Below are 26,746 nucleotides of genomic sequence, written 5' to 3' on the forward strand. Positions count from 1 at the left end.
TCACACCTAGGGGCAAGGAAAAGTGCCTCTCACACTCACATAATGCAAACTCAGTGCATGCCTTACTCACTGAAGAGAAGACTGGAGCGTTTTAAAGGATAGTTTAATTAACTCATGTAATATTGGTTTTCTAGAGCAAAAGCTATATTACCAATGTATGCTCTAGAAAAACAATATTACAATCTGTAAAAAAAAAAAAAAAAAAAAAAAAAACCCAGTGTATAAGAAACATTGGAAAGTGCTTAAATTTATAATATGCACAATCTTAAAACTAGTTTTGGGGCCTTGACCAAATGTGAGCTAGCTACCCATGATCTGTCTGCCACTTCATCATAAAAAACAGAAGTAGGCTGGGAACTGTGGCTCATGCCTGTAATCCCAACACTTTGGGAAGCCGAGGTGGGTGGATCGCTTGAGTTCAGAAGTTCAAGACCAGCCTGGGCAACATGGTGAAACCCCGTCTCTACAAAAAATACAAAAATTAGCCGGGCATGGTGGCGTGTGACTACAGTCCCAGCTACTCAGGAGGCTGAGGTGGGAGGATGGCTTGAGCCTGGGAGGCTGAGGTTGCAGTGAGCCAAGAGTTCACCACCACACTCCAGCCTGGGCAACAAAGCCAGACCCTGTCTCAAAAAAAAAAAACAAAAACAAAAGCCAGAAGTAGGGATTTGTGGTTAGTGGAGCTCCCAAAGCGTTCAACAAGGGTTACTGACACTGCACTATGGGAGTTAAAGGATACTTTCTAGGTGGCAGGGTACTAAACTATTTTTTTTTTTTTGAAATGGGGTCTCACTATGTCACCCAGGCTGGTCTCAAACTCCTGGTCCCAAGTGATCCACCCATCTCAGCCTCCTGAGTTCTTGCATGGCTAGAGCACTAAACTATTCATCAAGATAAAGTCTTCATATGCAGGCTGCTCAGAAACAATAAACTTACAGCATTCCAGTCAGCCCTTGTGAATGGATAAGGACCTAGCAGGGGGGATGGATAAGGCACACCTCAGATACACTAAATAATCCTGATCCACCCAAGACCTGCCTCTCAGCATTCACCAACTCTTCATTTTTCTAGCTGCCATGGAGCCCTCCCACCTTGCTTCAACACACAAGCTCTGCAACAGGCCACTGCACCTGGGCCCCTACCTTTCCAGCTCCTGACCTTCCCTCTGTACTCCCACTCCCTCAAGAGCTCTCTCCTCCTTGCCTCACAGAGTCAAGGACACAACTCCCTTGAGTACCCCCAAGCAGAGGGTGCGCCAGTAGACATCTGCATCCTTTGGCCTCTGAAGGTAGCATTACTGGATGTATATTCAAGACCTGGTAATACTTCTGGACCTTTATTCCTTGGATGCCATGTTAAAAAAAAAAAAAAACTCACTCATAAAATTCACGCCTTTTGGCTACACTACCTTCTGTCCCTCCCCTGTAGCCAGGCCACCGACCTCTCGGTTGCTCCCTGTCACTCACTGAAGACTTGACAACTGGCTCATGGCATTCCTCTCTGGCCCAGCCTCACCATTATGGTATCTTCAAAATCACAGCGCTGGCCCATCAAATGCCTTAATCTCTCAGTTCCTTACTTGTCAACGTCGAATGGCCTTCAACAGCTCTGCCTTTGTCTTCCTACTCGCACGGGTCACTCCCAGGTCTCCCATGCTAGAAACTCTCTACCCCAGAAATACAAAGACGAGACTCCACCCACTGATCAGCCTGTCACTCAGCAACTCCAACAATCCTCTTCAACTTCAGGGAGTCTCTCAACCCTTCTAATCCCATCTCTCCTCTCTGTCTCCAATGTGTTTACTAGCTGGGATGGCCACCAAGGTCTACTGCTTCAACTCCTCTAATACTTACCTCTTTCATCTGACTATCATTTGACCTCAAAGAGGAGACCAACACAACAGTCTCCTTTCCCTAGCTCAATATCTAAAATGTGCTTCTGCCAGGGGAATCATTCTTAGCATGTAGTCGACTGGCTTCCAGCCTAGGTTGAATGACCCTCCTATAGACACTGACAGCACTTAGTAATGACACACATTCCAGTATCTCTCTCTCTCTATTTTGTCATTCTATATTACTCCTTAGCCTGACTGGCTCCCTGAGGATAAGCCTGGGCCTTTCACTATTGCAACCATGTGGTCTAGCACTAGACTTGGTACGTGGTCACTAAATATTTTTAAATCAAGAAATACAGCCAAATGTGCATTTTAGAAGTTATACAAAAGAACAGACAAGCTGGAAATCCAATTCTCATTAATAGCCACCATTAGCAAAAATAAGATGCCAAGTGATACCAAACAAATGTAAGAAATGACATACAGGCACACTGATTTCTGTAGAATTTCAAAAGCTGTCTGGCAAAATATGTCATAATAGCAATGTGACTTATAAATTCACAAACAATTATTTAAAAAACATTAACAGGAAAAAGAGCAAAATCATTTTAACTTCACTTTTTTCTTCGGTCTATGAAAACTAAACAGTTCAAAAATAACTGATTTTAAAGTGTCTAAAGTTCAGTTAAATAAGATAATTTGTTATAAAATCCTAATTAATGGGATAAAGAGGAGAAGTAGAAAGAGAAATTTAAAAGTTAGAACTAATTCCCGCTTAAGTCCAGAAGATAGAATAAGTTAGAATTGATTGTTCCCCTAATCCAGAAAACAAAGGCCATTTGTAGTTCAGGCATACGGTAACAAATATCAGATAACAGAAGAGAAATCTAGAAAAAACTACCTAAGGAACTAAAATAAAGGCAGTTCTTTCCAAATTTAGGTTGATAGACAAACTTGAACTTCCTAAATGCAACATCTGCATTTTCCACCTTCTAGTCAATAAAAGCAGAAAGAAAAAAAAGACTGAAATCAGCATAGAAATGTTTTACCTGCATGAGTTTGGTGTCACGTCCAGTATAAACAACTATGCCAAAGACCCACTGAGTATTTCTAAGCTGTGTACCTCTTTTTTTTTTTTTTTTTTTTTTTTTTGTCTATTTAATTAGTTTTATTTTTCTGGGAATTTGTACATTGTTCATTTGCTTTACTATTTCGAAAATTTCTGCTGTATCTGTAGTTCCGCCCCATTATCAATCCTCCTCTTTTTAAATGCTTGATTATGCTTGCAAGAAATTTGGCTATTTTATTTGTTCTTTCTTTTTTTTTTTTTTAATTTATTATTATTATTATTATTATTATTATTATTATTATACTTTAGGCTCTATGGTACATGTGTGCAATGTGCAGGTAAGTTACATATGTATACATGTGCCATGCTGGTGCGCTGCACCCACCAACTCGTACCTCTTAATAAGATCTGGTCAGGCCCAAGGGCAAAAAGGCTAAAAATAAAAAACAACAATGATATTTAATGATAGTCTGGAAAATAAGCATGAGTTTTTCCCTTAAACACGAACCCACAATAAATCAAATGTTCCCTTTCCTCCAATTTGAACTACTTCACTGAGAAACACAGACAACAAAGGTTACCATTGGCTTAATCTACCCCAAAAGAACCCACAGAAAGCTTTATTTTACACTCATCACTACAGAAAAAATGCTTTTTCTATAAAATGTTATAGGGGATTATATCTCTCATGATCCTGTTATGAAAATACCCAGAAAGGAAGTTGCTAAAATAACAACCGAAGCTTACTCATTTGTAGTAAGTATTATTATTGGAAGTATTATTATTATTGTTATTTGTAAAATAAATCTAGTGTATTTTACAGACTATTAGAAAGGAGTAAAATTTTAAAAAGCAGCAACCTATTATATGAATTTTTTTAAGGATGACTTAATGAGTAAATAAAGACCTGAGTGACAATTTAGAAATTCAAAATGGGGAGCCTGTAGTATAGCTATGTATGCTAAATGAAACCAAGAAGCAGTCACACTTAGTTGTCATATTTATAATAATTTGGGTTGATTCCTATGATCAGGTCCTTCCAAGCCTTGGGTCGTCAAAATATAAAGGACATTGCAAGAGGCTGGGTTACAGGGTTGGAGGGGGCATTGGCAAGAGGCTCAAGACAAACATGGCCAGAAGGTAGAAACTGCTCTCCAACATCAGAACAAAAGACAACTCCAGAACAACATAATAAATGCCAGAAGAACAAAGATAACAGAATATAGACAGGAGGGCACTGAATATTCTAAAGGAAGAATAAGTGTTCATTTCATTCAACTTTCTAAAAACAAACAAATGCTTCTTAGAAGTAGGTTAGCAAAAAAAAAAAAAAACATACACACGCACACATTTCTGTAACAAGTGTATTAGCTTGTATACACCTCAGATAACTCTCCTCTGCTTTTCTGGACAATTTTATGCAGCTAAAACCATTTCTCCTGCCTGGCAGAGAGTAGGCACAGAAAGAATATGCCACATGCTTTGAGCCTCATCTGAGGCCCTTGGGCTCAGGGTTTTTTTCTTAAATCTAAGGAAGGCTTTAAATTAATTGAAAGGGTATGAAATTTCACTGTTTTAAAATATTACAAAACTAGGAAACAAACATATTTTCCAAAGCTCCAGTAATTCTTAGTCACATAGTTTAAAAGACAGTGAAGAAAAGGCATATAATACCTTTTCCCATCTAAGTTCAAGTTTCCAGTGAAGTCATAGAGGTGGCAGTTGGGCCCTTCACACTCTATAGTTCCAGATAACTTCATCAGAACTTCACGTGTTTGCATGTCAGCAGTGTGACTCAAACCCTGAAAGATTAAACCAAAAGAGGAAGTCAAACACAATCTTCTGTGCTTAGGGACACCATTCAGCATCCCTATGGTTAATCAAAAGGAAAAATAAGGCATCTGTAGTACAATAATTTGGGGGGCTAACAAGTCAAACTGTCAGCCCCTCAAGGCAGACTTTTCCAGTAGCTTTTGCCACAACGATCTAATGCGAGAGTGGCAAAAGAATGTAATGAAGCTAAAAGTTAAGATTCCACCACTGTACTGGAAACATCCGTGCATAAGTAATAATTAACATACCCCAGCACCTTACAGCAAGCATAATCCACTAGCTGTACTCTAACACTGGTCATAAAGATAGAATAGAGTAGCCCTTCAATATTTTACATTATCTAGCGCTCTTCACTTTTTCTTTAAGAGACAGGGTCTTACTCCGTCCTCCAGGCTGGAGTGCAGTGGTGCAATCATGGTTCACTGAAGCCTCAAAATCCTGAGCTCAAGTGATCCTCCCACCTCAGCCTCCTAAGTAGCTGGGACTACAGGTATGTGCCATCATGCCCAGCTATTTTTTAAGTTTTTTGTAGAGATAGGGTCTTGCTATGTTGCCCAGGCTGTAACTGTTCTTTTAATGGAAAAAAAGTCTAAAGCAAATATCTACAGTAGAAAAGAAAAGAATACGGACAGATTTTCTGAATTCAACTTTAAGCAGCAAAAATTTTTTTAAGTGTCAAAATGCTTAAAATGTTTATATGTTAAAGACCATTCTTCATTCTTGGCCGGGTGCAGTGACTCATGCCTGTAATCCCAGCACTTTGGGAGGCCAAAGCAAGCAGATAACTTGAGTTCAGGAGTTCGAGACCAGCCTGGCCAACATGGTGAAACCCCATCTCTACTTTAAAAATATAAAAATTAAGCCAGGTGTAGTAGCATGCACCTGTAGTCCCAGCTACTCGGGAGGCTAAGGTGGGAGAATCGCCTGAACCCGGGAGGCAGAGGTTGTAGTGAGCCGAGATCGCATCACTGCACTCCAGCCTGGGCAACAGAGCAAGGCTCCATCTCAAAAAAAAAAAAAAAAAAACCAAAAAAAACAAAAAAGACTATTCTTCATCCTAGAATTAAATATATGGTAAGAATAGTTTTCTTTAAGGCATGGAAGTTTTGTGTCTAATTATATCACCCTCTAGGATTAGAATCTTTATTACAACAATGATGTAAACTGGGGTACCTGGAGCTTTTCTGCTCCATTTGTCCGCTAAGCTGTGTCCTTCCCAGCCACTCAGCTTCATCAAGATGTCCCCTCTCTCCAGCATCACAGCAGAGAGCACAATAAGATGCTATATGAAGGCCTGGCACCCTGCATGACCTAGAGTTTGCTGCAGCCTGCTTTTTCCAGATACATTCTCCCTCATCATAAATGGCATATTCTTCCCACAGATTCCCTTAGGGCTAAGGCATAACCCTTTGTGGCTGAATATTTTATTTCTCTAGAAAAAGATATGTGGGGACCACATTTGCAGTTGTGTCTACCGTAACAACACAAGTCATCAGAGGTGACTTTACCTGACGTATTTTAAGGTTCGTCTCCCCATCCAGATTAGCTGTTTCAACATAACACATTGCCTGAGGTTCACTAAGGAGAGAGAAAAAAAGAGCCAAGTTTCATAAGGTCCTTTCCACAAGTTCACAGCTTAGAAAATCTCTATTATGGAATCTGTGTCTGCTGATTGGCCCTTCAAAATAAATTGTTATAAATAACCACGATAGTAGAGTAGTGGATGAAAAAGGAAACACACACTCATCTTTGGGACTCAGCACCAGTAGAGAGTGATTTGCCCAGATGATCTGCCTTTGTAAGCCCCACATAATGACTGCTGAACCTCAAGAAGACAGGAATGAACTGAAGATGAAAGAGAAGGGGAAACATGTGATGTCCCCACTCAGACCCAACTACTGGGTTCAGGCAGTCCTTCAAGTCTGGGGCTGGGCCTGACCAAAAAGGCTGCCCAAGGCATGGCCAGTAGAAACACACATTTTTTGAAGAAAACAACAGCCAGAGGAGTTGAAGGATCGAGGCACAGGCTTGGCAAGGCTTTAATTCTCTGCCATTTTTACAATCTCAAGGCCAACTTTCTAATCAAAACACCTAGCATTAAGGACAGAAAACTCGAAGAATAAAAATAAGCATAACAGATATTATAATCCTATTTCTAATCTTTGAGTTTAGCTAAGTTCACACAGTTAGTGATTAACCGCCCCCTGACTCTTCCAACTAAAAAACCACTAGTTTAGGTAAAAATCCCCTAGCACTACCTTTATGGGCTATATGGCCTTGGCAAATTGTTTAGTCTCTCTGTATCTCAATCTTGTCATGTACAAAGGAAGGCTATCCAGGGTTATTGGGAAGATTAAGTGGGACAACCTCCTCAACACGTTGTTCGGCACACAGCACACACTCAGACACTAATAATGAGCACGCTGGAAACATGACGTCAGCTAAAGCAATCCGGTATTAAGACCAAGTTAAAAAAAAAAACTGGCTGGGCACTGTGGCTCACGCTTGTAACCCCAGCACTTTGAGACGCCGAGGCGGGAGGATTGCTTGAGGCCAGGAGTTCCAGAACCAGCTTGGGCAACATCTACAAAAAAATTTTAAAAATTAGCCTCTACAAAACAATTTTAAAAATTAGCCAGGCATGGTGGCATGCACCTGTAGTCCCAGCTACTCAGGAGGCTGAGATGGGAGGATCACTTGAGCCCAGGAGTTTGAACTTACAGTGAGCTATGATTGAGCCACTGCACTCCAGCCTGGGTGACAGAGTAAGACCTTGTCTCCAAAACAAAACACACACACACACACACACACACACACACACACACTCAATTTTCTAGGGTCACAGCCAAGACTTAAAGCCTGAACTATCAAGTGATCAATATTTTAATATTTCTTTTTTTTTTTTTTTTTTCCAAAGAAATGTCTTGTTTAATGTTCTTAAATATTTCAAGTTAAAGTAAAACTAATTTGCTAGGTATGTTAGTGTACAGATTGAAAAAGACATGAGGGAACAAAGAAAAGTACACTAGAATTATGTTTTAGTTTTCCTTTGGCATTAAGAGATATATTATCTCTTTCAAATCTATTCTGTTACTTTTCTTAAAAAATATCAATAATTTAATGATTTTTCTTAAGAAGGGTAAGAATACGACAACAGCTGACACCTGCTTTGTGTATTAAGAAAAATATGGTTAAAACATTTTACTTCCCATAATGATTTACCTATCATAATGATTTACTTTCATGGAAAACTGAATCATTATATCATTTAAATATGATAATAGGTTAAGGACATCAGACTTTGTTTTCCAATTTTTTCTTTTGTGGGAGTATAAATACGGGGACATGACTATGGGACTATATATTTTCACACTGTTAGCACATTGTTAGTACAGTTACTTTTAGGTATTGTCTTTTAGTAGCATTACTAAAGTTAAAAAATACAGGAAACAAGTAAAGAGTTTATAGAAGGATACACAGAAACACGGTACCTATCTCTGAGTGGTGACATTAGAATGGGTTTTTCATTCTATCCTTTTTACTTTATTTATACATTGCTTATGTAACAATCAAGAGCAATGAAGATAACTGTATAATGCTATGGCGTCAACTTACCTTAGCATACAACCATCTTGATAATAAATAACGGTCAAATGGCCAAACCTACCAATCCACAGAGATCATTCAAATACCTAAAATGATTATGGATCAGACATACAGAATACCAAACATAGGATACAAACAACAACAACAACAACAACAAAAATTTCCCATGATTAAAGCCAAGGCTTTAAAGAAGACACACTTTCTTAGGTATTTTCAACTAAATGTTATCCACCTCAAAAGCGTTTAAGCTCATGGAATGTCCATAGATTCCGGATAATTTGTGCAATTCGCTTTTTTTTTTTTGAGATGGAGTCTTCACTACATTGCCAGGCTGGCTGAGCATCTCGATTCTCCTACCTCAGCCTCCCTTATAACTGAGATTACAGGCACCATGTGCCCAGCTTAATTCTGCTTTTTATATAATACTTCCCACTAGGCATAATCTAATTGCAGTGTGGGTCATCTTAATATAAATCAGTAATCTAAAAACATTTTAAACAACTAATTTGGTGACATGCTAGAAAAGTATGCATAGTAACACAAATCCCAGAATATACGCCTCTGATTTATATAACAAAATTTAACCAATTAGCTTTTCTATTTAATGCTTTAAAATAAAATGAGGAATAATTTGAAAATTGAATAAACCTAGAAAAACTGTGGCATTCTATATGTAATCCTAATTTACAAAAAATGTGAGTAAAACAGTTTTTACTTTTATTAACCATGCTACCATACCTAAATAAAATCCATACAACCATTTTGAGAGTATTTATATTGAGGTTTATGAAGTATGTATATCAAGAAAATGAGAAATTATCACCTATTTTGACTAGTATGCTTCAACAAAAAAAAATTTTTTTTAGCCTAAGTGGCTAAAATATTCCTTTATGTTCATATCATAAATTTTATTAGGTCAAGAAGCTAACTAGTTTGTTCAAAGTGATGATGAAAAGGTTAGTGAAATAAAAGAGAATTATCAATAGCAGCTTTTAAAGAAGCTTCTCTTTGTTCAAGGAAACATTTTAATGTCCAATGTAATGAGAACTTTCTTCCTTTCCTAGTCTTAGAGTGTTTCTTATGGTGAAGTCCATATTCTCTTGAAACTCTTTATATGTATTGGTGATGGGAATTGCTAAACAGTTATTACACTTGTTTCCAACAGGAAAATCCACATGCAGACACTCAATTGAAGGAGTGGGTTTAAATCCAGCTGGAGGAATGGAACTGCAACCAGTTGCAAAAATAAGAATGTCTTCCATTGTTGTTGTAGATTTACCATCTTCAACAGCCTGTAAGTAACTGTTCCAAAACCCCAAAGCTTTTACATCAGGTAATGTGTGTACTGTAAAAAGCTCACTAAGGATTTTTGCAGAAAGACTCTCAGGTTTATGACACAGGATGCTACAAAATGCTTCTGGATAAGCCTGAATTTTCTCCAAAACACCAAGGGTTTTCAGACCCTGCTTGAAACTTTCAAAGGGTGCGTGGACTCTCTGAATTACATGGTAGACAAGTATGTCTTTTACTAACATATATTTATCACTTAATGTCGTTATAAGTCTGAGACATCCAATTAACTCAAGGTAGTTATAGCATTCATTTATTATTGACTTTAAGTCAGCTACAGTTGTTGCAGTGTTTATCCTGATTATAATCTGTGCCACATCAAAGTCTGAAACATCATCTAAAATTGGCTGGGTATTTTCTGGTCCATAAACAAGGCAGTTAAACAAGGTTTTAGAAAAGAAACCAGGTGAAGGACCACCGTGAACTAAAGAAATGGCAAGCATTTTGCCAGCTTCATAGTAAAGATTCTCTTTCAGAGCTTGAGAATTTAGAGACAAGTTCTTTGACAAGGACCCTTCAAACAATGATGAGTTCTCAAGATGTTGCATTAAGAGACTCAGAAATTCTTGCTTTGATCCAGGATGCTCACTTCCAAAATTATCATTTTCAATAACATATGCTACTTCAATTGCATATGAAGGATTAAAGTTTCGATTTCTGAATGCATCTAAGGCACTATTCCAGATATTGGCTTTGTTGATATATAATCTTTTAGTTTTTTTTTTAATTTGGAATCCTAACTCTATTAATAGTGTTGATACATTTCTTCTAAATTTGCTGCCTTGCCTCAGTAGATCTTTACTCTGGGCTCCAGGTGACTGTCTGGGTAATTTAGGTGATGACTCTTCCAATAAACAATCTGTAATCCCCACATTATTAGAGTTGGGTAATACACGTTTTTTGGCTTTTTGGAAATCTCCTGAATTGTAGATAATACCCCTACATTCCAAACACTCCCAATTTTGCTCCCATGACCGTAATGAGGAGCAGGCTAAATGTGTGCCACTGGAACCACAACACTGACAGCGCTTTATTTCCCATTTGCTATCAGATGCATTATAGTCTCGCCCTTCTTTGCAACGACATCTTCGAACATCACAACGCTCATAGTGCTGCAGAAGCTCTTGATAAGCGTTTTCCTCTAACTCCCAGGAAGCATCTTTTTCAGGAATATGAATTCCCATTCTCAACATCTCTTTCTGAAAGATGTCACTATTATTGCATATTGTACACCTAAAGAAAAACACTCCCGCATTTATTGCTTGAACCTGTAAACAGTCTCTATGAAACCAAGCGTTCTTACAACAAGGACTTCGTAATATGTTATAACTTGGAATAGGCTCAATAAATTCCAAGCAAATGGTGCATGGTAAGGACTCTCTATAATTATTAGATGTAATTATTTGAACAGGTCGATGGTCCCAACAAAATGACGCAAAATTGCCAGTAAACTGGAAAATACATTCTCTCTGAAGTCCACATGGGAAATGATAACTTCGTTTACATCGGGGTGCAACACATCCAATTGAAGCACCATTTTTCTTGCAAACACAGCATTTCAGTTTAGAAGCTCTATTCACTTCCTTCCTGATATCTTCTATTAGAAAACCATAAACTCCTTCTTCTTCTTTGCCTCTCTGCCAAATTCCACTTGACATCAACAAACAGTAGTAATGTACAGTGAGATTCCATTTCTCCTTAGTTTTCTTTTCTCCATATTTATTAGGACAGTCATCATTTTTTCGACAGAAAACACAAGCAAGGTTCTGTGAGTCACCAGGTTTACTTTCATTCATTTTACAAGGAGAGCTGGGCAGAAGTTCCAGAGCGTCAGCGCCACTTTCCCCGGCCCGCTCTACGTCGGGGCACGCCGACCGCGAGCAGCCACATTCAACGGCCCACAGGATTCCAATATTTTAATATTTCTAAGAGTTTCTTTGTTGTCAATCAATATGGACAAACATAAATCTTGCCCTGTGTTATTGGTTCTTTTTCCCCCTCCATAGGCCTGGAGTCCTATTTTTAAATCTATTATCTCAAGCAGAAAATTAATGCTTAGGCTTAAAATCCAATGAGTGATTAACTTCAATACAAGAAACGCTGTCTGCAATCAAAGAAAATGCAAACAGCATGCATATCTATGATTCCCAACAGTGTATAAATATAGGAAGTTATAGTCCTAACGTCATACAATTTAATCTTGAATTCAAGAATAGATGTCAATTCTTGCCCTAATTTTGGTTTTCTTTCCTAGCTATGTACTTTCGTGTACCAAGCCCAAAAAAAGTCAAGAACTGCACTGAGTGATGATTCCTTCCTAGAATAAAACTACCTAGAGAATGTGAAAATGATACTTGGACAGAAAAGGGGCAAAACATGGGTGGATGAAGAGCAAACACCATCTGCTGGTCACGATTACGCTGAGAAAACACCTGTGGTTCTTGAACAGCTATCAACGTGTAGCACTGGGTTCTGCAGGACAGACTGCTGGCAGGGCCCATCAGGATACAGATTCTGAAATCTCAGATATTCTGCAACCTGACATTAATGAATGGACCACTCCACTGCTCTTGACTCAGTATCCCTATAAATAAGAAAAACCCCCCAAATAGCCAGGAGAGTAAGTGGAGTCAATACACATAAAAGAGTTCAGAAAAAGCACAAAGGAATGAATGTGAGAAAGAAACCAAGGGTCACGGCAGGAGAAGGCAAATGACAAGAAATGGAAGAATGGGACAGAGAGAAGATGGTAGAAGGGAAGAGGCTGCTCAAGATTGCCCCAGGCGCTGCTTAATATTTTATTGTTCTTAACATTGATTGCAAAAAAGGTGCCCACTAGCACAGCTAACCTGGAGGACAGCAGGACCACATCTGCTGGAAGATACTGCCCATTGACGACCTTCACAATGTCTCCCACTGCCACCTAGAGAGACAGGGACGAGGACAGAGGGGCACGAAAGAAAAGAAACAAAACACACATGGTGAAAAAGGTGCTTAAATATTTGGAGAAAAAATTATTATATAACTAAGCCATGAAGTTTAAGATGGAGAAGCCCAAATTATTTTCCTTGACAAGAACAAAAGGAAAGTGCTTCCATGCAGACACTGGTAATGTTGCCTTTTTTTGCAATGATGTTTAATAAAAAAGGAAAGGGAGAGGGAGAAAAGGGCTAAGTCAGAACAGCTACAAAGATCTCGTTTTCTTACAGTTATCCATCCATTTACAAATACTTGAGCATTTCCATAGCTGCACACAGTAGGGTAGAAGGGTCATGCACACACCACCAGAGCCAGCCTAATGCCTGGGCTCAATCCCCACTGCACCCCTGACGAGCTGTGTAACGATGAACGTTATGTAAACTCTGTGTGCCTCAGTTTCCTCATCTATATAATGAGGATAAAGGCACATATTTCATAGAGTGACTACAAGGATCAACTGAGTTAACACACATAAATTTTTCTCTGTTTCACAAATTGAGGTGCAGAAAACAAAATAACTTGATCACAGTAATACAGCCACTGAGTGTTAGAACCAGGATTCAAAACTGGGCAAGCTGCACAGAAGGCCAATCCTCTGATTAAAAGGCAACAGTAAATTCACACATGAAAAGTGCACCTAAAAGTCCCCCTGGAAATATACCACATAAAATGGAGAAGATTTGTACAGCCTCAAGAAATTCCCAGAAAAAGGATCATGGCCAAAGTCAGAGAGCACCTTGGGGAACAGACTCCACTAGACAGAAGATCTCAAGCCAAGGAAAAGGGCTGTAGTCTCCAAAATGGCACCATGGCCAAGTGTCCACAGATCCTTTCAGTAACATCGCAGAAAGCACTAAGGTGGAAAGAACGGGGGCTTTCAAATCAGGCAAGCCTAACTCCAATCCTAGCTTTATAGCCGTGTACTAGCTTTGTGATCTCGGCAAGCTGCTTCGCCTCTCAGCGCCCCAGCGTCTCACGTCTGAAACAGGAAAACAGTGCCACCGGCCTTGTAAGGTGAACGCAGTGACTAAGGAAGTATACACGGCACCTGGCATAAAACAGGGCCATATAAATGTCAGTCTCCATCAGTGGGAGTATAATTGAAAGGACATCATGAGTGTGAAGGTCAAGGACATTAGAATTCTCTGATGATACCAGAAGACCATTCCTAGTACAGTAATAATTGCAAAGTTCAAAGTGGGCATTTATGCTTTCTATTTCCTATTCTAACCATGTTACTGTTCTCTTAGAAACCAGGAATTTCAAGTGATACGATACTTGTGAAAAACTGCCGGATCTTATAAGCTAGCAGGTGCCCATGTTTAATTTTCTGTTGGGAAAAAGGTAAATCTACTGAAAAGTATCCTATTGGTGCTTTACGTTGTTTATTAAAGTGTCTGGGGAAAATGCCACAAAGCTGTTTTAACAACCACCAGTACAAAAGGAATGGATGTTATGTGAATTGAAAGTGTTTTTTAAAAGTAAAAAATATTTTGGCCAGGTGCAGTGGCTCATGCCTATAATCCCAACACTTTGGGAGGCCAAAGCAGGCAGATCACTTGAGGTCAGGAGTTCAAGACCAGCCTGGCCAACATGGTGAAATTCCCAACTCACTAAAAAAAAAAAAAAAAAATTAACGGGGCGTGGTGGTGGGTACCTGTAGTCCCAGCTACTTGGGAGGCTGAGGCAGGAGAATCACTTGAACCCAGGAGGCAGAGGTTGCAGTGAGCCAAGATGGCACCACTGCACTCCAGCCTGGGCAACAGAGCGAGACTCCATCTAAAAAGAATAAAATTAAATTAAAACTATTTCATATGAATAGTTTAATTACATATAAAAATCAGAAGAAGTAATTAGTAAAGAAAAAACACTAGACAAGAAAATTTGTCATGTTTTCAAATTAAAAAAGGCAGTGGATTTTTTTAAATTCAAAGTGGGAGGAGAAGAGAAATTATGGCTTTCTCTCATCTTTACTCTCTAAATAAAGAAACATTCCTATCCCAGTAACCAAGTACTGAGAAGTTTTGTGTACATAAGAAACGACTTACTTGGATTTTGCTTGAAAAAAAAAATTTTTTTTTGGTTGTTTGTTTTCTGTTTTTGAGACAGGGTCTCGCTCTGTCACCCAGGCTGGAGTGCAGTGGCGCGATCAAGGCTCACTGCAACCTCCACCTCCCACCCTCAAGTGATCCTCCCACCTCATCCTCCTGAGTAGCTGGGATTACAGACATGCACCACCACGCCCGGCTGATTTTTGTATTTTTTTGTAGAGATGGGTTTTGGCCATGTTGCCCAGGCTGATCTTGAGCTACTTGAGCTAAAGTGATCCAGCCGCCTCAGCCTCCCAAAGTGCTAGGATTGCAGGCATGAGCGTGCCCGGCCTGGAAATGGTTTTAATGTTCTTACATGATTGTTCCTTGTGTGTGCAATACTCCCTCAAAGAATTAGTACAGTGGGAACAGAAATTCTCCAGATCCCTGAATCCACTCTAGCCTCAGAGAGTTCCTCAAGTCTCTTAATTTTGAAGAAGTAGCTGAAAGATCTTCTCGAAGTCAATCAAAGCCACTGAGATCCACCTGAGAGCTGCCTCTTGGCGCTCACCAGTGACTCAGCTACAGCCCAGGGGACAGCAGATCTGAGCTTCAGCACTTCAGATTAGATTATTATCATTTTGGGGACCTTAAGGACAGCCAGCTTCCCCTTGCCTGACATCTCTGCCCTCTCCTGTATTCTCATCCTCACACTGAACTACTCACAGTTCCGCAGCTAGTTACCCCCGATTCACCCTTCAAGAGAGCAATAGAGCATCTCTGGAGGGCAGACTTTCCTGATCTGAACCACTGGGTCTAGGTAGGTGGCCCCTCCCAGTTCTTCCCAAAGTGGAAGCTTTCTCCTACACAAAGCTCAGCAACTGCACTGTATTAGGTTAGTTGCCTCTCTCTCCCAGGACAACTGTGGTTCTTGAGAGTGCTCCCTACACCATCGGCATCAGCCTCAACTAATAATTTGCTTAAACGTGCAAATTCTAGGGCCCCCACCTGAGACCCAGTGAATCAGATAGCCTGGGAGTGGGCCCAGCCATCTGGGTTCTAGCAGCCCTGTGGACGGTGACTGGGATGCCCACTGAAGTTTGAAACTCCTTCAGGGAAGCGCTGCGCTTCATTCTTCCCATGCCTAGTACAATCCCTGGCACATGCCAGGAGCTCCACTGAAATAAACCAAGTAAATACATTTTAAATGGAAATAAAAATGCGTGTGGTACAGTATATAACCGGTGTTTCTTTGTTATTGTTGTTTTTCTCCCAAATGAACAATGGAAACAGTCATGAGTTTTAGGAGTCTGCAAAGCCGTCAGCTCCTGGACCACAGAAGACCATCAATCAGAGACCATCACTCCATTTTCTGCTGTTTCAAGTAACGTCAGGCCCTCTGAATCCAAATCATTCTTCACTCTAGCTGATACTGATACCTTTCTGGGGAGTGAGTAACAAGAGGAACCCTAGAGAAATAGAGGGGCAATTTCCACCTGGGAGAACCCCTGAATTCCTTCAGCATTGGGACCATTTCTCCCACTGTGAGTCAAGAATTCCCAACCTCCTGACCAAGAACCATGACCTTTCCAAATGTGCAGTTGATGAACGTTTGCAGCATAGGACTTTAAGATTGCGGCAAAGGTTAAGGCGTTACTGTAAAACACTGTAAAGGAGAAATTTCTTTAAAGGGTGGCGGATTCTCCTAAAACAAAGTAAAGTAAAACGAAAACTAAAGCAAATGCTGCAGTTACCATATCACGGGCATTTTTCAGATGTAAAAGACTGCAAGAGGCATTTAAAAACATTGTTTACTAAATGTTTAGCAAGAAAAGCTATTTCAAGTTACCCTTCTAAAAAGCCGTTTTCTTTTAAAATCATATTAATCAGCTTTGAATGCTGGACTAATGAGAGTCATCCCCCAACACATCTTGTGTCCATTAAGAAGGTCCAGCTAAAACACTCATTTAAAAAGCTAATTTTATCAGATATAAAATACCTAGATGGTATGGCAGATCTCTTCTAAATTTTCTACTCATCACCATAAACAACCAAAAAACCACACCATTCTTCAAACTTCTAAACCTCATACTTCCAGGGACGTGGAAGCAAAGCTTTCCTTGCTACTATTAAGAGCAGCTAACTGCTGTGCTAGAACAGAAAGAAACGGGGTGGTTTCTTACCCCCTTTCCACCACTCTGTAGTTAATGACCTTTCCACCCAAAAATGTTAAAAGTGAGAATCACAAATGCTAAAAACAAAAATAAACTTTAACTTAGGTTAAGACAACAGAGGACCAGGGAAAATGTTTCTCAAATTGGATTTAGAAACTAGAAAATACTTTGAGATTTCAGAAATGTCAATCAGGAGCAATGAAGTTCATAGCTTGAAGTGACACATTGGGCCCTTACTAGAAGGGGCAAGGGACAGAATAAACATGCATCAGGTCTCAGTAGACCTCATAGAAAACTCTACTATGACTAACACAAACTTTATACTGCAATCAAGACCAGCAATTCATTACACGTCTTCAAACCAATAGTACTGGTACATCTTTAAAATTAGTTTTTACCTCTTTCCACATAATGGTATGCCACATACCATTTCTTAACACTGAAAAAGAGAAAAATAAAATATTCGTTAATACTGGTAATAAATTGAATCAGCTTCCTAAAATCCAAAAGCTTTCTTTTAGAATTCCATTTATTAATTCTAACATACCCTATCTTTAGCCACGATGGCATAACATCAGCACCCCTACCTCAAAATGGAACACCAATGTATGGTATGTACCTCTGTAACATATATACATTAATGCATACACATAAATGTTTATGTATGTATGTAAGTGAAATCTACTTATTTTCAGTCCAGAAGAAAAAAAAAGCCTGCTGTTCCACAATTTAAAAAAAACTGAACAGCTGGGCGCAGTGGCTCATACCTGTAATCCTAACACTTTGGGAAGCCAAGGCAGGCAGATTGCTTGAGCCCAGAAGTTTGAGACTAGCCTGGGCAACAAGGTGAAACCTATCTTTACCAAAAATACAAAAATTAGTCGGGGGTGGTGGTGCGTGCCTGTAGCCCCAGCTACTCAAGAGCCTGAGGTGGGAGGATCACCTGAGCCTGGGAGGTCAAAGCTACAGTGAGCCATGATCATGCCACTGCACTCCAGCCTGGGCAACAGGAGTGAGACCCTGTCTCAAAAAATTAAACAAACAAACAAAAAATTGATGTTGTAGAAATAAAACAATGAAAACTAAAAGAGGGAAGTAAGGAGAGATTATAAATGAAGGACGTGAATGCTTAGACTTTTTATGGACATAAAAACTGTCTAGTTCCTGAAAATTACAACCTTTTCTAACATTCTAAAATGCACAAATGCTGTTCAAACTTAATTATCAGGACTAAAATTACGTTCAATTTGTTTGTTATTTTACTATTTCTTTAAAGTATTTTATAGATCATCTTGCCAATTTATCTCAATACCATTCACTACTTATTTAAAATTCCTTAAATGCAGGCCTTATTCTTAAGTTTTCCACTGGAAAAAGTGATTCAACCTGGGAGCTTACCTATTGTTTTCTTTTTGTTAACTGCATTGTCTGCCTTGTGTCGCTTCTGTTACAGAAAGAAAAAAAAGTTCTAACATTCAAAAGTTCCACATGAATAATTGAAATAGCAAACAAAACAATCAGGAAATTACAGGGGACAAGGAAACTAACTGCCAATAATGCTCATGCTGTAAAATTCAGTTAGATAATTTTGTGATCTATCAGCACTCCCTAAGTTTAGAAGTGGTCTCCTCCAGTTTCAATTATTTTATTTTGGTTCTAGCACTTGGAAGTACAAAACTTTTTACTCCTTGCTTTAGATCAGACTGAAATGATTATTCAGTGTGATAAACCCAGCAAAAAACAGCCAACTTCATTTTACTGATAAAGTAAATTCGCTTTGACGTGTACAGGTTGAAGATCCCTTATCTGACATGCTCAGGACCAGAAGTGTTTCATATTTCAGATTGTTTCAGATCTTGGAGTATTTGCATATACCCAATGAGGTATCTCCAGGATGGGACCGAAGTCTAAACATGAAATTTATTTATGTTTCATATTCACTTTATGCACATAACCTGAAGGTAACTTCATACAGTGTTTATAATAATTTTGTGCAGCCATCACATGAGGTCAGGTGTGGAGTTTTCCACTTGTGGCATCACGTCGGCATGTAAAAAGTTTTGGATTTTGAAGCATTTCAGATTTGGGGTTTTTGGATTTAGGGATGCTTAACTTGTATTATATTTATTTACATACCTATTCCCAGAAAGATGCATATATGTTTGTGAAATCAAGGTGTGTGTGTATGTAAGGGAGGAGAGGAAGATCCAGAGACAGAGAGACAGCACACGCAAACATATATATATATACACACACACACATACACACAAATATATATGGGGAGACAGAGCAAGAAAGAGAGGGAAAAGGAATATAGTTGTTGAAGCCAGTGAACATGGAGATACACTAGGATGATTGTGAGGGGAGAAGATTCTTGTAAATTTGCCTCAGGCAGAGCGAGACAATGCTGCCATCCTAGACAACATAGCAATCCTTCATTTGCTGCCCAAATTGGCAAGCTCTAAAGCAGGCTATAAGGAACATCAGTGATAAAAATCAATGGGCCTCCAGAGACCTAATATTTGAAAGCAAAGTTTGAACTGTTTAGTGTCACTGTACAGGTATTTAGGACACTCTGAGTATACATTCCCTCCCCGCAAAAATACCATCAGGCGTCTAAAGAGGCTGGTTAAACTATAGCCCAATTTCCTGCCTTGAGTATATCACCCGAGGCAACACATAAGTTATTATCTACTGCATACAATGATTTCGTTATCCAAAAGCAAAAACTTACAAAATCTTCTACAATCTCTTTGATGCCTGCAATTGTTAAAATAATGATCAATGGCACCAGGGTGGTATATCTTCCTGTTGGAGATACATCTGGAATTTGCTGGAAGATAAGAGACCACAAGTAGGAAGTTGGCACATTAAAAATCCTCTCCATGAACAGAAAATTATGACAGTCACGCACGGTTCACACTTTTGCAGTTCTGTTCCATTTCTGTTACTCAAAAATAATTACCTTACTTTAAAAACTAGCTATATATTTTACATATTTTTAAAAATTTTATCCAACATTGGTTATGTGTTTGGAACAGAAAAAGGCTTAAAAGTATGGCCCTAAGGCCACTTTTCAATGCCTCTTTCAGTCACTGCAATCATCCTTAAGGCCATACCAAAAGAAATCTCCCTGTATACAAAGTCAGGCTTGTTCACTCTATCAAACAATGACTGGAGGAGGGAAACAAACTATATTCCAAGATTATAACACTTTAGCAGTTAAGGAACTTTTAGCAAAATCTCATTTTACATGTAATTAAAGTGAATTCCAAGGAACTGTTAAAAAACCATTACCTGTAATAAGGCAATGAAGAGAAAGAAGGCATTAGCAGCTCTTCTAATCTGCTCATACAAGAATCGAGGTAGAAATGTCAACACGCTGTACTTGGCCGTACTGTAAGTGCAAAGAAAAATAATACTATCAGTTATAGATTTAAACTCTAAAACAAAAACAAGACAAGAAGTTTAGAAAGTTTTACAAATGGTTTAAAAAAAAAATGTTTCAAAACTCGAGACAAGGAAATTGCTGTGTCTCTTCTCCTAAAGAGCTTTAGTTTGTAAAATGGTGCCCCGATGAGAAAATCTTCCAATGTGGTCTTTGTTTTCCACATTGGAAGATATACATGTGCTTCCTTAATTTTCACACAACATAAGCAGAGACATCTACCCACCTTCTAGGAGCTATATGCTATGAACAGCAGGCATGTGAATAACAATTCAATGTTCCCTCTGGGTACCCACCACAGACGTTTCATGCTTCAACCACACCCAAATAAATTCCATTCCTTCCACACACCCTTTATTTGATCATGTTTGCTCACACTTTTGCTTCCACCTAGGACATCCTCTCCCTTACACCCTACCTGTCTCTCCATGACTAAAGTGTCCTTCTTTCCACCCAATCTTACATCTTTCAGTAAGTCTGGTCAAATTTATAATGACATTCCTCATGCAAGCCTACAGTACAGTGTTTACACCTATATCATATAGGTGTAATGCTTTGCTTAGTATTTTATCTATCCCCAGAACAGATTATGGGAACGACAAGAATGTTTACTTCAATTCCATACGTTCCTAGCACATAGCAGATAGTGAGTGAACAGTGAAATAACCCAAAGGCAAAATGAACCAAACCAGCTGTGGCTGCTCACACGTTTCATTCAAGTTTGCACCATAAAAGTACCTATATGATTCCTAGCTCACCCTCTGAAGACATCACTCTGAGCCTATTCTTAATTATAATATATTGTAGCAAGATTATCCAGCAGGTTTTCATCATTCTGAGCAAACTATAGCAAGGACAGAAAACCAAACACCGCATGTTCTCACTCATAGGTGGGAATTGAACAATGAGAACACATGGACACAGGAAGGGGAACATCACACACTGGGGCCTATTGTGGGGTGGGGGAAGGGGGGAGGGATAGCATTAGGAGATACACCTAATATAAATGATGAGTTAATGGGTGCAGCACACTACATGCAGCACACTACATATGTATACATATGTATACACCTTCTACCTAAGGTGCTAAAAATGTATGTGATATTATACAAAGACCACTTTTTAAAGAGTCAAAACTTAAACAATATATAACTTGAAAGACTATCCCTGAATTAGCTAGAAATTTGCTGACATGGATCTCCTCCTTGTTTACATGGACCTGTGGCGTAACAGGATGTCACTGTGAAATTTGGCCAGAATCAACAGCTGACATTAAGCTCATTAAAAAGTAGGGAAAATACACAAAACTCATGTATGTGATAGCTCACAATACAAAGTCTTCTTAACTATGGCTTAGAGGACAAAATCAAATGGAATATCATGCATACCTCTACAGCAATCCTGACCACTGAAATAAAGCAATCAACATTTGTCAGCAAAAAACAAAAAGAAAGTTCACATACTGTAAAATAAGAGTGTAGAAACTATCTTGCAAGATAGCTTGATTATAAAATTTGAACCTGAGATTCCATCTGTATAAACCAGATACACATGCACACAGTTGGCACATTACCCCAGCTATATATGAACATTTTCCACTTGAGCAAAATGCTGACTGTGCTTAAGGACCTACATATCCCTGAGAACCATGAAGATGGAGAGTTGAGGAGGAAAGGAATCTTGCTTGTGGCAAGAAATGAAATATAAGAGGGTAGAAGTGTAGAGGGAAATGCATGCTAACTTTTACTCTACTAGAACTAGAAAAATGAGCCCAAATGCTTGCATCCTGAGATAGAGTAAGCATGATCAATAATTCAGAGAAATTAACATTCATCCAGGAAAAGGTTATTGTGTGGCATTAAAATAATTGCCAAAATATATAGCCATTAGCTGTCATGTTACAGAATTAAAGACATAACACTACAAACAGCTAAAGGCAGCACCTATCAAAATGAGTCTACCACAATATTGCAGGACAGTACTTCTCGAACACACCAGTCTCCTGGAGAGCTTATTAAAATGCAGATTCTGATTCAGTAGGTCTGGGGTGGGCCTGAGATTCCACATTTCTAACAAGTTCCCAGGTGAGTTCAATGCTACTGGTACAATGACCACACTTTGAGTAGCAGGGATTTAGGATAATTGCTGAGGAGGTAAATTTGTTCAAACTTCCTATTTGAATTTAATTCAGCAGAGCACTATAAGGTGTAATACAATGAGGTTTCTGGTTCCAAAATGGTGGCATGGAAGCAAGCTGGCTTCATTCCCCACACAGAAAACAAAAACCAAATTTACAGCACTAAGGTTATCACCACAAATATTCCAAAACTAAAATATGAGGATGAGACAGTTCTCAGTGCCACAGAGAAGTAAAAAAGCTCCAAGTAGATGGTAAGAGAAGGGGACATCCACAGCCAAGACACCCCTCTCCCCAATCTGCCGGCACCAAACATGTGGAAAATCTCCCCCGACTCTTAGTTTAACACTGGAAAAAGGGAAATCAAGGTGACAGGCAGCTTCCCCATCATCTTGAGTTCCCTGGCAGGATACCTGTTCCTACCTCAACTCACAAGAAGCATGGGGAGTGCCTGAAGGAAGAAATATCCCTGGGGACAGCCAGAGCCAAAGTGAGGAGGCAGGACTACTATCCCCAACTCTGGAAACTTTGCTCTATAAGTTGGCCAAAAGAGATACAAAATTGGAGTGCCTGCTTAGCAGCACCATGCTGTAGGAGGTTCATCCCACAGGTCCCCTGAGCACAAACCCCTAATTCACCTTCCCACACTGCTAGGCTGTCCCCTTTGGCACCATTTCTATTTGGGATGGGCAGTGCTCCAATCGTTTATTAGAGTGGAGACAAACCTGGGCTTAAGGCACCATCTAATGCTGAAAAGGAGGCAGTGACCTAATGGGAAAAGAAAGAAATTCAACAGGTAAATTACAATGAATCTCTAAGCAAACATATCCAATAAAAATCAAAAGAATCCAGACAGAGAAGACTGAAATAACTAATTCTCCAATGCAAACATATATACATACATTCATAAGTGACAGCAGCAAACAGGGAACCATGACTTCCCTGAACAAATGAAGCAAGGATCCAGTGACTAACCCTAACAAGATGTTGATATGTGAGCTCTCTGAACAAGAATTCAAAATAGCAGTTTTAAGGGAACTCAGTGATTTTCAAGATAACACAGAAAAGCAATTCAAAAATGTATCAGAGAAATTTCATGAAGAGATTGAAGTAATAATAAAAACAAACAGAAATCTTCAAACTGAGAAATGTATTTGAGGAACTGAAAAACTCATTAGAGGCTGTCAGTAGGAGAATGAATCAAGCAGAAGTAAGAATAAATGAGCTCAAAGACAGGCAATTTGAAAATACACAGAGAAGAAAAAAGAATAAAAAGGAACAAAGATTGTCAACAAGATAAAGGAAATTACCTCAAAAGACAAAGTCTAAGAATCACTGGTGTTCAAGAGGGAGTTAAACAAGAGCAAGGAGTAGAAAGCTTACTCAAAAAAATAACAGAAAACTTTCCAAAACTTGAGAAAGAGATAAACATCCAGGTACAGGAATGTCAGAGAACAACAAACAGATCTGACCCAAATAAGACTTCCCGAAGGCATGTAATAATCACATTCTCAAAGATCAAAGACAAAGAGGATCCTAAAAGCAGCAAAAGAAAAGAAGCAAATAACGTATAAAGAACCTCCAATTCATCTGGCAACAGACTTATCAATGGAAACCAAACAGGCCAGAAGGGAGTGGAACAAAATTTTCAAAGTGCTAAAAGAAAAAAATTTTCATCCAAGAATACTGTATCCAGCAAAGCTGTCCTTCAACTATGAAGGAGAAATAAAGGCTTTCCCAGAAAAACAAAAGCTGAGAGAATTTACCATCACCAGATCCATCTTACAAGAAATACTAAAAGAGGTTCTTCAATTTGAAAGAAAAAAAAACACTAACATGCAAATAGAAAACATTTGAAGGTATAAAATCCACGAGTAAAATTAAGCATATAGACATACCCAGAATACTCTAATACTGTAATTGTGGTGTGCAATCCACTCATAACTCTAGTATGAAGCCCAAAAGACAAATCTATCAAAAACAAAAACACATACAGCAACCTGCTAAGAAATAGGCAGTATAAATATATCCAAATTGAAGTAACAAAAAAATCAATATGTAGGGGAGATGGAGTTAAAACACAGAGGTTTTTTCAGTTTATTGTTTCTATTCCTTTCTGTGATCTAAGATAAGTTGTCATCTCTTTAAAAATAACTTGTTATATCTACAAGATGTTTTTGCAAGCCTTGTGATGACCACAATGCAAAAACCTATAATAGATACACTAAAAATAAAAAACAACAAATTAAAACCTATTACCTGAGAAAATCACTTAACCACAAAGGAAGATGGAAAAAAGAAAAGAAGGACTGAAAGAAGGAAGGCAAGAAGGAAGGAAGTTACCAAACAATGAGAAAACAAGCAGAAAAATGGCAGTAGTAAGTCCTTACTTATCAATGATAATGCTGCATGTAAATGAACTTAATTCTCTAATTAAAAAATATATATAGCTGAATGGATAAAGAAACAAGACTCAGCTATATGCTGCCTACAAGAAACTGATATCACCTATACAGACACACATAGAATGAAAGAGATGGAAGAAGATATTCCATGCAAGTGAAAACCAAAAAATAGTAGGATTGTCTATTCTTATACTACACAAAACAGACTACAAGTCAAAGACAAAGAAGGTCATTTTATAATGATAAAGGCAATTATAAATATCTATGCACTCAACACCAGAGCACCCAAAAATATAAAGCAAATATTAATATATCTAAAGCAAGAGATAGACTGCAATACAATAGTAGTAGGGGACCTCAGCTTCCCACTGTCAGTAATGGACAGATCATCTAGACAGAAAATCAGCAAAGGAACACCGGAGTTAAATTGTATACTAGACAAAACAAGACTAACTCACATTTACAGAATATTTCACCCAACTGCTACAGAATGCATGTTCTTTTCATTGGTATACAGAACATTCTTTAGAATAGACCATATCTTAGGCTATAAATCAAGTCCCAGCACATTCAAAAAGGTAGAAATCATATCAACTATTTTTTTCTGACCACAATGAAATAAACTAGAAATCAATAACAATAAGAACCCTGGAAACTACACAAACCCATGGAAATTAAATAATATGTTCCTCAACAACTGATAGGTCAATGAAGAAATTAAGAAGGAAAATTTTAAATTTCTTGAAACAAATGGATATGGAAATATAACATACCAAAATCTATGGGATACAGCAAAAGCAATGGTAAGAGGGAAAGTTTGTAGTAATAAACACCTACATCAAAAAAGTAGAAAGACTTCAAATAAACAACTTAATAAAGCACCTTAAGAGATCAGAAAAAAAAGAACAAATGAAACCCAAAATTAGTAGAAGAAAAGAAATAATAAAGGTAAGAGCAGAAATAAAATTGAGACTAAGAAAAGTACAAAAGATCAATGAAACAAAAACTTGAATTTTTGAAAAGATAAGCAAAATTGGCAAACCCTTAGCTAACTAGGAAGAAAAGAGAAGACTCAAATAAAACCAGAAATGAAAATGCAACATAAAAACTAAGACCACAGAAATACAAAAAAAAAAAAATCATTAGAGACTACTATGAACAATTATGCACCAACAAATTGGAAACCAAGAAGAAATGAAAAAATTCTCGGGCACATAAAACCTACCAAGACTGAACCGTAAAGAGACAGAAAACCTCAACCAATCAATAACAAGTAACTAAATCAAAGCCATAATAAGAAGCCTCCCATTAAAGAAAAGTCCAGGACCAGATGGTTTCACTGCTGATTTCTATGAAACATTTAAAGAAGAACTAATACCTAGCCAGGCAAGGTGGTGTGTACCTGAAGTCTTAGCTACTCAGGACATTGCTGAGGTGGGAGAATCTAAGCCCCAGAAGTCAAGGTTGCAGTGAGCCAAGATTGCGGCACTGCACTCCAGCCTGGGCAATAAGAGTGAAACTCTGACTCAAAAAAAAAAAAAAAAAAGTTCCCCTAAAGCCTTGAGAAAAAATTGAAGATCACGGAATACTTCCAAACTCATTCTATGAGGCCGGCACTACCCTGATAATAAAACCAGGCAAGAAAATTATAGGCCAATATCACTGATGAACATAGATAAAAAAATTCTTTTTTTTTTTTTTTTTTTGAGACAGAGTCTAGCCCTGTTGCCCAGGCTGGAGGGCAGTACTGTGATCTCAGCTCACCACAACTTGCGCCTCTTGGGTTCAAGGTAGTCTCAGCCTCCAGAGTAACTGGGATTACAGGCATGTGCCACTACGCCTGGCTATCTTTTTGTATTTTTAGTAGAGATGGGGTTTCAC

General features: G+C 38.6%; 2 protein-coding genes across 2 annotated transcripts in view; both read right to left on the reverse strand.

The window, feature by feature from the left end:
• Positions 1-2,811: 2,811 nt before the first annotated feature.
• Positions 2,812-26,746, reverse strand: part of LOC129047184 (uncharacterized) — a 608,921-nt gene continuing 584,986 nt past the window's right edge. Inside the window, exons 11-19 of the mRNA XM_054529512.2 lie at positions 20,173-20,272; positions 19,610-19,708; positions 18,274-18,319; positions 17,274-17,314; positions 12,542-12,615; positions 6,245-6,314; positions 4,578-4,705; positions 3,299-3,336; positions 2,812-2,957 (exon numbers count right to left, since the gene is read on the reverse strand). Of these exons, the coding sequence (XP_054385487.2) occupies positions 2,827-2,957; positions 3,299-3,336; positions 4,578-4,705; positions 6,245-6,314; positions 12,542-12,615; positions 17,274-17,314; positions 18,274-18,319; positions 19,610-19,708; positions 20,173-20,272 (727 nt within the window). The 3' untranslated portion in view covers positions 2,812-2,826. The remainder of the gene's footprint in view (positions 2,958-3,298; positions 3,337-4,577; positions 4,706-6,244; positions 6,315-12,541; positions 12,616-17,273; positions 17,315-18,273; positions 18,320-19,609; positions 19,709-20,172; positions 20,273-26,746) is intronic.
• Positions 8,257-11,623, reverse strand: LOC129047450 (G2/M phase-specific E3 ubiquitin-protein ligase-like). Its single transcript, XM_054529488.2, has one exon. It carries the CDS (start codon positions 11,486-11,488, stop codon positions 9,368-9,370), a length of 2,121 nt encoding a protein of 706 aa, XP_054385463.1. The 5' UTR covers positions 11,489-11,623; the 3' UTR covers positions 8,257-9,367.

The sequence above is a fragment of the Pongo abelii genome, chromosome 14 (assembly GCF_028885655.2).
Source record: "Pongo abelii isolate AG06213 chromosome 14, NHGRI_mPonAbe1-v2.0_pri, whole genome shotgun sequence".
NCBI lineage: Eukaryota > Metazoa > Chordata > Mammalia > Primates > Hominidae > Pongo > Pongo abelii.